This window comes from Emydura macquarii, unplaced genomic scaffold (assembly GCF_026122565.2).
Source record: "Emydura macquarii macquarii isolate MOO-44397 ecotype Brisbane River unplaced genomic scaffold, CSIRO-AGI_Emac_v2 contig_968, whole genome shotgun sequence".
Taxonomy (NCBI): domain Eukaryota; kingdom Metazoa; phylum Chordata; order Testudines; family Chelidae; genus Emydura; species Emydura macquarii.
In genome coordinates, this window is record NW_027131105.1 from 14,519,336 (window position 1) to 14,533,166 (window position 13,831).

The 13,831-nt window shown below is 50.3% G+C and overlaps 1 protein-coding gene across 1 annotated transcript in view; it reads left to right on the forward strand.

Annotated features, from left to right (window-relative positions):
• PLXNA1 (plexin A1) overlaps positions 1-13,831 on the forward strand; it is a 253,854-nt gene that overhangs the window by 129,854 nt on the left and 110,169 nt on the right. The window contains exons 5-8 of the mRNA XM_067544295.1: positions 1,939-2,039; positions 6,028-6,151; positions 8,325-8,478; positions 9,674-9,773. Coding sequence (XP_067400396.1) covers positions 1,939-2,039; positions 6,028-6,151; positions 8,325-8,478; positions 9,674-9,773 — 479 coding nt within the window. The remainder of the gene's footprint in view (positions 1-1,938; positions 2,040-6,027; positions 6,152-8,324; positions 8,479-9,673; positions 9,774-13,831) is intronic.

A 13,831-nucleotide genomic window follows, 5' to 3' on the forward strand; every position in this document is an offset into this window, starting at 1 on the left:
ATGGAGGCATGTCTATGCTAGGAGCTCTCTACAAGTATAGGGATACCAATGCACCATGCTGGCAAAGCACAGCTAGTATAGCTGCGGCTATACCGGCAAAGTTGTATTTTGTACCAGTGTAGTGAAAGTACCACCCATGAGCAAAACCAGCTCTACTGGTGAAAGTGCAGCTTGGCTGTATAACTGCATCTACACTAGGGCCTCTGCTGGTCAGGGGTCCCACCTCCTCACACCCCTGGCTGACTGAGTTATGCCAGCAGAAGTCTGTAGTGGAGACCTGGCCTGAATGTGTGGTCCCAGTTTCAGGATTTTGCACGAGAGGGATGGGGAGGGAGAAAGGTCCTGGGGAGGCTGTGGGATCCCTGTCATTCGAGGTTTTTAAGAAGAGGCTGGACAAATATCTGTCAGGGATGGCCTAGGTTTACTTGGCCCTGTCTCAGTTCAGGGGGCTGGAGTCGATATCTGCTTGAGGTCCCTTCCAGCCCTACATTTCTATGGTTCTATTATAAGGAGAGTGAAAGGCAGGGACATCTGGCTTGGGAAGGAGTCAGGTCTGCAGCTCCCTGAAGCTGGGGGGCAGCATGGGAGTTTTCCCAGGGATGTGCATTTGGGGTCCATGCGCCCCAGTACTTAGGATACAACCGTGATGTCCACCTATTGGTATTTGTGGTCATACTGACATGGGCTTCTTGAGGCACAAGCAGGGAGCCATTTACAGGGATGAAATAGCCTGTGGTCTGGTGGGCTCATGGGACTGCTATTCCTGGGGACCAGATTTCACTTTATTTTGACTCCAGAAGTGTTCCCTGGGGGCATTAAGCACAAATAAATGCTCACACTTGACACCCAGGTCCTGCTGCTCCCTGCCTGAGCCTGAAGGGAGGGCACATTAGCCTCTCTGGTCTCAGCACTTGTCTAAACATAGCCTCTTGACCCTGAATCTGGCTGCTTACCCCTGAAAGCCTGGCCCTAGGTATAGACACTGCCAGCGTAGGTTCAAGTCACGAGGCAAGCTGTAGTGTTCACAGACCCCTAGGCCTTGTCTTCCCACAGCATCGCTCTGCCTTCATTGGGAGATCCACCTCTGCTCAGCAACTGATGTCTGCTGCCCTGTGCGCTGTTGCTGAGTATCTGACACCCCTATATATGGGTGGGGGCACTTGTGGGCCCCCTGTGGAACGCAGAGAGCATCCTTTACCCCGGGTAGCCATGGTGGGGGCTGTGAGGCACAGCGCTGCCTGCACACCCTGAGCTGTGGGGCTCAGGGCACGGCAGCGTCAGCGAGGGCGCCTGTTCACGGCGTGTGTTCTCCGTGGCCACGCAGAGGGGAGGGCGGGCGAGGTTCTGTGTGTCTCCTGTCACAACAGCCTGTGCAGTGGTGGAGACTGGCCTACTAGCCTCATCACTGGATTCGTAGGCACTGGGCTGGCTCTGGCATGAGATGAAAGCACAGCAGAAGGGTGTCTGCCTGCTGATCCACCAAGAAACACTCAGGTCTTCAGTGCTGGCCTGGAAGCAAGCCTGGGGCTTGCCTCTATATTTTGTTGAGCTCTTCATGTCCAAGGGTGAGGCTCTTAACACAGTGTGGCGTTAACTGGGCGTGGGATCCAGCACTAGGAGGGGAGTGTACCCTGCTTCCTTCCCTTCATGCTGGTGCCTGACCTACCTTGCTTTCCTCCCACGCCCTCGCTATCACGCTCACCTCCTTCCTTCCCTCCCCACCCTACTCCCCAGTTACCCCTTCCATCTGTCCTGCGGGATCCTTGCATCTCCCTCATTCCCTTCTGTCCCCTCTCTGTCCATGCATTGGTTCCATCTGCCCCCACTCTGCCAAACCTGGCCCCCTTTTCCCAGTTGTGTGCTGTGGGGCTCCGCAGGGTGACCACCCTGGAGCTGTCTGATGGGTGTTCATGATCTGCCTATCTCTCTCCCCCCCAGGTGACACGGGTGCCTGTGGAGAGCTGTGAGCAATACAAGAGCTGTGCGCTATGCCTAGGCTCCAGGGACCCCCACTGCGGCTGGTGTGTCCTTCATAACATGTGAGTACAGCGGGCTCGTGCTGTGTGTCTGTCCCCCCGCCCTGCACACCTGCCCTCTCTCCCCGGTCACCTGCAGGGCTGCCCATGACAAATGCTCACTGCTTCCTCCTGAGCCCTTAGCCAGGGCCCCACTGGGTCTCCCAGGACTGGTAAGGCACATGAAACCCCCTCCCAACCCGGCACAACAGAGCCCTATTTTGTTGGGAGTTGAGTACGCGGTTGGATTTCTATTGCATGCCCCTTTGTCTGTATAGGGTTTGTACTGCTGCCCATCACTGTGGTATCTGTGTGCCGTCCACATTAAACGGGTTGGGTGACACTCCGCTGCCCCTACAGGGACTGGTGATGGGCTTTGCTAGAGACAAGCGCGATACAGGGAGGTGCTGTGCCAGTGCCCGTTGCTCCTCACCCCTCTTACTATCCTGGTCCTGGGCCCCGCACAGCTCAGCCAGGGCCCCTCACTCCAGCCCCCCACTGTTCCCTGTAGAGTCCTCCCCTGGGATGCTGGCCAATTAGCCTCGCTTGGGTGGCGTCTTGAGGTGCCTTTGCAAAGGCCTGTGATACATGCTCAGCCCCGACAGCTGTTGTCAAGCCCCAGTGAAGGGCAGAAAAACCCATCTCCACCAATTTCCTTCTGACCTTCCCCGTGACCCTCCGCTTCATCCGCTGTGGATGGTGTTGTGATGCACAGAGTCCGTGGAGCGCAGGGGTGCAGATGAGAGCCCTTCAGAGAGGGGTACTGGCTGAGGGATTGGTTCCCTGCCTATTCCCAGCCGCGGGAAGACCAGCCTGGGAGATAATGGCCCGTCCGCCTGCTGTGTGCCATCTCTTGCTGGTTCCTCTGGTTACGCTGTGTCCCCTGGAGTGAAGTGGTGCTGCGAGGGTGATTGATGGCAGCCTGCTCCGAGTTGCCGGCCATCTAGCGCACGGAGGATTCTGAGTGTCAGATCTGTTGGGGAGCTAAGGATTAGACATGCAGCTTCCCATCCTGATTGGCAGGAGCGCTCCCCCTGCAGTACACATTAATACAGGCCACATGGCGGTGGAAAAGCTCGCTCCTGCCACCCTTGCTCAGCTGTTCTCCAGCCCTTCTGGGCTTGGCAGCTGCTGGGGCCTCCAGGGTGCTTGATCGTCCCATTAACCCTTTGGAGCCCCGGGCATTTCATCCCTCTGGGGACTTTCCCCGAATGTGCTCTGGTGGTGGTTTGGAGTTGTGAAATGAGTTGGTGGAGCTCAGCCTAGTCCCGAACAGGCGCTAAGCACCACCCTTGTGAACAGTCTCAACTGAGAAGCCTTGGAGTCGCCCTGGAGCACGGATGGCAGATGGCGTGGGGAGAGCTTGTCCTGACACTGACCTTGCCCCTGTCTCCTATGCTGCCAGTCCAGCAGCATCTGCCCCTAGGAAATGCACAATGGGGCTAACCCTGTCGTGGCCACCGGGCGACAGACTGGGGGAGCTAATAGGGGCGTGCTGTAATGCTTACTCCAGTGTGTCTCACACACATGCAGCTGTGTCTTGGTCTGATTTCACTGGGCTGTCTCAGCCAGAAGTACTGGAGCTAACCTCTCTCTTACCCAGGAGGCCTGTGTAAAGCAGGAGCTTCACCACTCAGAGGCTCACGTGTCCTTGTCGCTCAACTCCCCGCTGGCAGTACAAAGCCAGTGTCGGTGTCCAAGGTAGCTGGCTGTGCTGTTGCATGTTGTGAGATGGTGCAGCCTGGGGAGAGGCAGTGGGATCAGACAGACTTGCACAGAGCAAAGGCCCTGTTGTCTGCCAGCACCCATAGCAGTGAAGGGGGGCTGCAAAATGCAGACTGGGCGAGAGAGGCTGCAGAAAGCTCTCCTGCCTTGTGCCCCAGAGCACCACTCACCTCGTGTGCACAGCCGAGCCAAAACGCAGCTCCTCAGCAGTTTATGCCCAGCATAATGGTGCAAAGAGGACAAAGCCCTGCTCTTTCTTCGTGTGCCCTGGGATCTTTAATGTCCGTGCAGAGCAGGCAGGAGCTCAGTGTCTCAGCTCTAACCTGCATGGGATCAAGCTGATTGGCTCCAAAGGGCAAAAGGCTGAGTTGAGCCTGCTGGGATTTGTCCCACTAGCCGTGAGGGGAACAGAGGCATTTCACATCTGAGCCTTAGCATGGTGAGCCATCCCTTAAAGCTGCCAGCCAACCTATAGTGGGCCTGTGTGGGGGAGAGAGAGGCGAGAAGCAGAGAAATCAGGGAGGAGAGACCCAAACATGGGGTGTGGTGCAGTCTGAGGAAGTTTCTGGTGGATGGAGCCAGTGATCTCCTGGCCTGGGGCCTCACCGGGTCTTCTTTCTCCAGACCTGCCTAGTCTCATGCCTTCCAAGTGGCGAAAGCTGATGCCTCTCTCTCTCTCTCTCTCTCTGTCCCTGGTGATAGGTTTCCAGTCAAATGCGATGAGCCAGGCAATAGCTCCCCCAGCAGCGGGACATCTCGCTGTGGTGCACATGTGGTCAGCCACAGGCACCTGTGGTTAAGCAGTGGTGCCGGCACAGCTGGCTGGCTGGCTAACTCTGCCTGCCCACCTGCGCCTGATGGGAATCGAAGTCATAGTGTCATTTCAGAGGCCAACCACAGGCAGTCTTCATCCCTCACCCGATGCTTACTGCAGGGAGTGGGAGGTGCAAATGGGCTGCAATTCGCTCTGGACAGCCAGAAGGGAAGGTCCTTTAGCCTGGCAGCCAGACTCCTAGAGCCCAGCTCCCATGTGCAAGAGAGATGGGAAAATGGCGTGAAAGGTAGAAACACCGACACACGGTCGCGGGATCTTATTTTGGGGGTTGGAACTGAAAATCCCCTTGGAAGCTCTGGCTCTCCCTGGCAAAGCTCTGGCTCACTAGCCATGCAGAGCGTTTAATTAAACTCTGAGCCTCCGTCTCGCTCTGTGATCCCTCGGAGAGGTGAGGGAGGGGACAGAGCGTATTTCGGGGACTCGGCGGTACGGTGTGGCACTGGCATCTGCTCAGGAGATAACTCGCCCAGATTACAGCCAGGACCTTGAAATGCATCTGGGTATCTCTCTCCTCTCGCGCTCTTTTTTTGCCCTCCACTTAATTAAACGTTCCCCGTAATGCAGTAGTGTTATTGCAGATAAAGGGAGGAGAAGCAAATGGAAGTGCTTTGAAGTCATTACAGGGAAGCAGTGCGTCTTGAATGGGCTTCAGAGTGGGGGAACGGGCCCATGCCAAGATGACTGGTAAACCCAGCACTGCTTTCTGAAAGATCTGGAGATGTAATGGCGGGGAGAAGCACTTAGAGCATAAAGCAAAGATGGGGGAACTTTGCACGGTTTCTGGAGGAGCTGCTTGATACTGGTGCAAGGAGAGAGGAAGGGAGGAGGGGGTCGATTAGTGCACTATCCTTTTTCCTCTGAAGATCTGAGTCCATAGCAGGGTTTTGAGTGCAAGTGGAAAGCTATTTCTCACGCCAGCTGAGGCCACTGCACAGTTAGAACCGAGCACCATCCAAAGAGCTGGGGAGAGGGTTAGGATATTCAGGGGCCTGCTGCAATGCTGGGCTGGGGTGCCTCAGCAGAGCTGTGTGGTGCCCAGGCTGGAGTAGCAAGGGGAGCAGCAGCACTGGATTGAAATGCTTTGGAAAAGAACCATGGGGGGTACCCAGGGCTAGAGTAGCAAGGGGTGCTGTCTGCTGGGGGCTTTGGTGGGCATGATGCATCCTGTCCAAACTCCTGCTCTGGGATTGGGTGTAGTTGTTCAGGGATTAAGGAGGGCACCTGAGCCTGCCTGTCATGTGATGTCCTTTCTCCATCCTGCCCTGGTAAAGCTCTGACCTGTGAGTTTGCAGCATGCGGGTCCTCCAGTCTCGCCCAGCCTCTGAGCCCTGTGTAACGCTCCGTGCAGCAGTAACTCCCTGTGACTGGCCCTCCTGCAGGTTTGGGTGGTGCTTAGCTCTGAGCTCCTGGGACTCTCCTTTTCCTCACTATGGCTGTTTCATCCCTCTGCAGCTGCTCGCGGAAGGACCGATGTGAGCGGGCTGATGAGCCTCAGCGCTTTGCCTCAGACCTGCGCCAGTGCGTCCAGCTCACCGTCCAGCCCAAGAACATATCGGTCACCATGTCCGAGGTCTCGGTAAGCTGCTCAGCCTGGGGGCATATAAGTGTTGTCATTGCTAGCTTTATTCTGGTCCAGTGGCAAAGTGAAGGCAACAATTTGAAATAAAAGTGGCAATATGATACAAATAGAAAAAAGGCTAAATAGATAGCAATTGATTATAATTGAGAAGTTATGAAATCCAGAAAATTGATAAGGGAAGCTAAAGATGGAGAAAAATCCAATGCTGGCAGGACTGGGGACAATAAGGATTTCTGTAAGCATACCAGAAACAAAAGAAATCCTGGAGATAATAAAATTGTTAATAATGATGCAGAAAAGGCTGAACTGTTCAATAAATCTTTCTGTTCTGTATTTGGAAAGAAACAGGATGATGTACTCGTTCGCATGAGGTTGATGGAGTACTTTCCAGTCCATTAGTAACTAATGAGGCTGTTAAATAGCATCTACTAGGGATAAGCATTTTTAAATCAGCAGGCCCAGTTAACTAGCACCGACGAGCTGGCTAAGGACATCTCTGGCCCACTGATGTTAGAGTTTAATAAATCTCTTGATATTGGGGGAAATTCCACAAGACCGAAGGAATGCTCATGTGCCAATATTCAGAAAGGCACAACAAAAAGGGCAGTTGAGATTACCTGTTTCACTATAGGCTGCTTAGCTTGACTCAGTCCAGGGTAAAATAATGGAAAAACTGTTACAGGTTTCAACTGATAAAGAGTTAAAGGACAGGAATATAATTAATGCTGGTCAACATAGTTTTAGGAAAATAGGTCTTCTCAAACAAACCTGAATCCATTCTTTGATGAGATTCCAAGTTTGGCTGACAAAGATAACTGTGAAGATGTAATATACTTAGACTTTTGTAAGGCATTTGGTTTAGTAACACAACATTGTGATTAAAAAAATTAGTACTACACAGTATCAATAAAGCATACGATAAATGGATTAAAGACAGGCTAACCCACAGAGCTCAAAAAGTAGTTGTTGAAGCGGGGGATTTCTAGTGGGGTTCTGCAGGGACAGACTTGACGCTATTCAGTATTTTCATCAATGATCTGGAAGTCGATATAAAATCACTGCTGGTAAAATGTATGGATGACACACAGATTGACAGAGTGGTTAGTGGTGAGGACAGAGCAGTCAGACAGAGCGATCCGGATCACTTGGTAAGCTGGACACATTCAAGTAAACTGCATTTTAATACAGCCAAATGCAAAACCATGCATGTAGGAATAAGGAGTGGACGCCATACCTGCAGAATGGAGGACTTTGAAAGGGAGGTAGTGTTCATAGTGGACAAGCAGCTCACCATTAGTTCCCAGAGTGATTCTGTGGCAGAAAGGCCTAATGTGGTCCCCAGATATATGAACAGGAGAGAAGCGAGTAGGAAATGATGGTGACTTTAGTTCTGTAGACGGCATGGTAAAAGTCAGTAATGGAACACTGCATGCAGTTCTGGTGTCCACATTTCAAAAGGAAGTTAAAAAATTGGAGAGAGTGCAGAAAAGAGGCACAAAAAATATTTGAGGGCTGGAGAAAATGCCTTATAGTGAAAGACTTACAGGACCCGATCTGTTTATCTCATCAAAAAGAAGTTGGAGTGGTGACTTGATTATGGGGTCTGACTACCTTCACGGGGAGAAAATACCAGGTACTAAAGGGCTCTTTGATCTAGCGGAGAAAGTCATGACAACAATCAATGGCTTCAGTTAAAGCCAGATAAATTTAAATTAGAAATAAGGCACAAATTTCTAACCCTGAGGGTGATGAACCATTGGAACAGACTCGCAAGGGAAGGGGTGGATTTTCCATCTATTGATGTCTTCAGATCAAGACTGATTGCCTTTTTGTAAGATGGGCTTTAGCTAAACAGGAGTTATTGGGCTCAGTACAGAGGTACCTGATGAAACGCAATGGCCTGTGCTATGCAGGAAGAGACTAGATGCTCTAATGGTCCCTTCTGGTATTATACTTTCTGAATCTCACCTCCTTCCTTTGCTCCCTGAGTTTCCAGGAATGGGAGGGTGTTGGCTTCTGGCATGGGGGTAGGGCTTCCCTGCTGGGTTTTGGAGAGCATGTGGGTACTGTTCCTGACCTGTCCTGTTGGCTGGGCTTGGTGTGGTTGATTGTTAACGAGTTCTTCTTGTTAGCTGATTCTCTGTGTGATATTTCTCCCTCCTTTCCCCAGCTGGTTCTGCAGGCCTGGAATGTCCCAGATCTCTCAGCCGGGGTAAACTGCTCCTTTGAAGATTTCACTGAGTCCGAGAGCCGCATTGAAGACGGGAGGATCTACTGTAGCTCTCCATCTGCAAAGGACGTGATCCCCATCACCAGGGGACGGGGTGAGTTTAGGAACCACTCTTGCCTCATGTCACCTTCCTCCCCGGAATCTAGGATAAAATCACTTCGTAGTGGCTGTGTAACATACCTTGCAGGACTTTCCCATAGAAGCCACATGCAGATAAGAGCTGGGTTGGCCACCAGGTAGCCTTCCCTTACTACTTAGTTACGCACTTACCATAGTGCTGCAGACCTTGAAGCCAGCTAGCAGGCATGAATGTCTGCAATAGTTTGATGGCTGCACAGCCATCCCCAGCCTATATATTTGACAACTTAATTAAAAGCCTGGGCTCTTTCTAGTTATCTATGATGTAAACGTGTGTGAAATCTCCCCTCTCTGCTTCAAGATAGAGGAGAGGGGTTAAGTGTGTCAATACACATGTAGTTAGTTGCTACCCCTCGCCCCCATGAACCCTGACCTCTGGATGAAATTAGCAGTGCTGTAGTCTCCCCAGGAGAGCAGTGCAGAGGCCCTATCATTTGGGTCATTTAAAGCTGCACTGAGTGGCGGCGCACAGGGGAGTCCACCAAGAACTCAGCTCCTGGAGGCACTGGTTCATATACTGCGTGGGTAAGAGAGGGGAGACTGTAGCAAAGAAGGGGTTAGATGTTTCATTGTGCTCTGCCCTCACTCTCTCCCTCTTCCTGAGCACAGCTGCCTGCGGATGACTCGACCGGCTGCGTGTCAGTCTAGTATTGCTGCAACCTACGGGGCTGGGTGGCCCCTGTGCCTCATTCCATAGTACCGGAGCGTTCTCCAAACAGGCTGATTTTGCAGCAAACTCCACTAGACTCTTGCGCTGTCTTAGACTGTCCCGGTGTCTGGTTTGGGTCTCCTCCTCAGTCCCTCACCCTGCTGCGGCCATAAACACAACCCACGGCGTGTGCCCCTCTGGTCCCTGCTCCACCTGCCAGCGCTTCGTAGAGTGGGAAGCTGAAGGGGCATCATGCTGCGTGACCTTGCCTGCCCTCTGAACCCTGCCAGCCAATCAGGAGGCTTCCTGAAGGAGAGCCCTCCCTTTTTATGTCAATAACTGGGTGATTTTGTTAGCTAATTGGGGTTAATTGGGATCACAGCTCGCCTCAGTCAACCCCCACGCAAGCCTCTCTTCGCTGCTAAGCCATGTGCTCGGTTCCACCAGCCTCTCTCTGCCTGTGGCCCCTTTCTGAACAGTGCACGCACCTGTTCTCCCGCAGGTGACAAGCGGGTGGTGAAGCTCTACTTGAAGTCCAAGGAGACTGGAAAGAAGTTTGCCGCTGTGGATTTCATCTTCTACAACTGCAGTGTCCATCAGTCGTAAGTGCATTCGGGTGGGCAGAGTGGGGCAAGAGAGATGGAGACAGGCGGTAGCAGGTAGGGAAAGATGCCAGCTATGCCCGTAAGAAACATGTGCAGGCAGGCCCAGAGGTTGCTAGCTGTGTGCTATGGCTCATTGGGATTTGGGGTGGGATGGTTGGCACTCCAAGCCATCTGGCCTTCCCCTTACATTTGACGTGGTGAGGGGACAAGGGCTGGGCCAGGGTCCTTGAGAAGAGGAGAAGCCTCCAAACAGCCATGCTTTATAATTCGGCAAATCCTTGCTGTGCCGTTGAGAGAGAAGGGGTTGGAATCTGTTCCTGCTGCATCTCCAACAGAATTATTTGCTAAGTTCCAGTCAGATACGTCTGTGCTGCACAGGTGGTACTCAAGACAGTAGGGTGTCAGTGAAGGCATAATGTGGCCTGCAGAGCCGAGAAGAGAAGAGCCCACACGTGTGACATTCTGGGCCCAGGCTGAGTTTGCTGGACTGTCTGTTAGACAAGTTCTCCCCTTTCCCCCAGTCTCTTTACTCGTAAACTGAGAGCTTGGAGCTGGAAGCTGGTGTGAGATGACAAACCTGGAGCCCCACCATGCCTCTTCTCTTAAAGTCACTGTTTGGAAAGCTTTGGAAGAAACAGGAACGAGTTGGATGCTTACGAGAATGCTGACTCCTTAGCAATGCCTGAGGCTCGACCGCCTCTTGTTAGTCCTCTGAACAGTTAACATAAGGCCAGGAATGACTTGGCTGTGCAGAACTCATGAAATCCAACATTTTCCTACCAAGGTACTTGAATCCTAGGGCTGTTGGATGGCAGACTGGAAAGTTCCTGCAAGGCTGAATGGAACATCCTGCATATGGTGGGGGCATTTGCCCAGGAGTTTTCCAAGTGGAAGTAACTGTGGATTAGCTTTCTATCCAGGCTGGTTTGGGATCTTCTTTAAATGTGGATCTACGAAATGTTTGAGCCATGCTTGTGATAAAATACAGGGTGAGATATGTAATGATGGGTGATATACCTCATGCTTAGCTAGTATGGCAATAAGTGCAGTATGCAAACTTTAGTTAGAGAAGAATCGGGCGTGTATTTGGACAAAGAATTCAGAGCTCAAGAATGTGAGTGGTTCTGTTCTGCCAGAAACTCTGTATTCAATAGACAGGGTGATCAATGATTCCAGCCGAGTGAAGGTCTGGCAATGTGTGTTGGAAGGTTTCCTGCAGAAGAGTTTAGCTCCAAATCAGAGGGGCAGCCTGGAGCTCTGCTACAAAAAGCTTCTTCAAAGACAATTCATCAAACAAGCTGAATTTTCAACTTTGATCAGGGAAAAAGCAGATGAGATGCAGGGGTCCCGGAATGCTGCCTGGGCACCTGCAATGAATATTCAGGATTCAACATCTGGGGCTGCTGGTGATCAGGAGAGCCTGGATACGCCTAGCTCTACCTATCTGGCAGGAGACATGTACTCAAGAGGAATTGTGAAGGGACTCTGGGGCATAAAGGCTGGGCAACAGAACGGAGCAGTCAGGACTGTTGAGGTGGACAGCGGAGGCTGTGATGGACAGATGGGAATGCTTCCTTTAGACATTTTGTGTTGGAGAGGTGAGACTAGTCCCACTGTTGGCAATTCAGTACCACCTGCCGCTTCTTCAGAGAGCAGATCTTGGCTCTCTCGGAGAGTGAGGGGGGGGCAGGGGAGAGAATTTAAAAACTTGACTTTCTCTCTCACCTTGATTCACGAGAAGAGCTCTGTATACCTTCATGTCATGAGATTTCAGTAACATTAGATCACCTTGGGCCAGGGAAGACTGCATGTCATTATTTTGCAGATTTAAAAAGCAGATATGATTTTAAAAAAATAGAAACAAGATTTTAACTAAATGTGCCATCAACCATGATCAGATTGGGGGCCTATCGTCTTGGTCTAGAGGGGAGAGATGATGAGGGAAGTGGCATTTTATTTTATGGGCATGACGTAGAAATAAAAATCCATAACAAAAATCCCTGCCTGATTTATTACCAGGTTAAGGTTTGATTTTGGATGCATTATTTAAAAAGGCTAATTATGGATTCATTAATATTTATGGGCTCTGGGTTGGAGCTGATAGAAAAGTCCTTGTTCAAGGCTGTTGAACATTTTTATTATTTTCTTTACGTCAAGGATTTTAGAGTTTGGAGGCAATTTTAATTGTATGCCCTGCAGTCAAGTCATAGCCAAAGAACATGACAGTATCCAGGGTGATGCAATACATTTAAATACCATTTGCAGACAGGTGGCTTTAATGGATCTCTTCAGAGTTAATAGCCTTTTGGATCCAGGTTTCATATTTTGCAGAGGAAAATCTCTAAGTCATCCTGATAAATTCTGTATTAGGAATAATGTGCTTTTCCATGAGGCTAATGTTTTTACTGTGTAGATTTCTAATCACCAGGTATTATGTTTTATTTTTACATTTGGGGAGCTTCACTTAGGTCAGGAATCAAGGGCCTGAGCATTGAATCACTCCTCTTCTTGAGGATGAAAAGTTTGAGAGAGATTTTCAAATCTTTATAGAAAGATGTAAGAATTGTGGGCCAGCTGAAATTTGGGCTAGCTCCAGGGAAGTCAAATGAAGTCCCACCAATTTATACTAGTGGAGATGCTGGCCCAGTGTGTTCTCAGCAGAGCTCCAGAAAGGCAACCTCAAAATTTGCAGCTAAAATCCATTTGCAGATTGTGGGTCTGGTTCTGCAATGCATGGAGAGCCTTTGATTCCTATTTCATTGCACCATGCATGAACTGGGCTCTCTCTATTTTCAAAGGGCCACGAGAATCTTGCTCTGACCACAGGGGAGACTTGGGTAGGGGATAGTATGTTACCCCCCTCGTATTTTTTTTAAAGGGACCATGAAGAAAATGAATCATGAATAGTCAAAGATGAACTTAAAATAACTTGTTTAAAAAGTCTCTCTTCTGAATGTATCCTTGGCAGAGCAACCTAAGGAGACTCTATCCAGTTATAAATCCTATTTCTTTCTGATTTGTTGTCTTAGGACATTGTACTTCCAGCCAGTACCATAGCACATGGGCTCCTACCCCATGACAGATTAGCATTGCCAGATCCCTAGTGAATTTCATTGGCATTTCTCCTTTCCCTGGTTATAGTGAGCTCTGCTTGGGAGGCTTATAAAGTCTTTCCCTGCGTTACCGCTAATCACCTCAAATGACGACAGCAGAAAGAATTTTAAGCAATCTCCTTTTACTTCTCTGCTTTGCTGCTTGTTTTACTTTTTGTACCTCCTCAGCTTGTGGGAAGGAAAACCAAGCCGGTCACTTCCCATTTCTATTTCTGATGGCTTGTGCTTTCTGTTTCTTCAGCTTAGTGGTGCCGTGTTGGGTTTTCCGGTAGCCCAGGGGAATGTTGAAATCAACAACCACAAAAAGCTGTTTATATCGAAAGCTTTATAAAAAAAAATCCATGAATATATTTCTACTCACCTTAGGTTTTTGTAAATTGCCTCTCCTCCCCCTCCCTTACATTCCTTTCCAACATTTGCAATGTAAGTCTCTTGACGCTGGCTACAATGTTCAAAAATGGTTAGCATGTTGGGGGCCCAACTTTAGATACAGTAAAAGGGCCTAATTTTTGGAGAGTGGATGAAAATTGGGCCCTTTAAGGTGTCTCATGTTGGGCACCAAAATGATTTGAAAATCTTGTCACAATTCTCTTCAAGGAGGATGTGAGATTTGGATCCACATCTGGACTGCATTCAGTCCTCTTTCTCTTGTATTTCCTCGGGTGCCGGCACTCCCTCCGTGGCGTAGGGCAGGCATAATGACCCTGTGTCACCGTCCTCACCAGTCTGTGGCACAGGAGTGTGCTATGGAGTGCGTCAGAGTGGAAAGGGGTGTGTTGGAGCTAGAGGGCTTGTGAGAGTGTCCCAGCTATTCTGAGCTGCCTCTATTTAGCTGTGGGAAGTTGCCATAAGGTAGATCTGCCGGTAGTGCTGTTTTACCGTATGCTGAGTTATTCTGGGCTTAAAGTTTTGCTGCGTGCCCACTCCCATTCCGATCTGGGC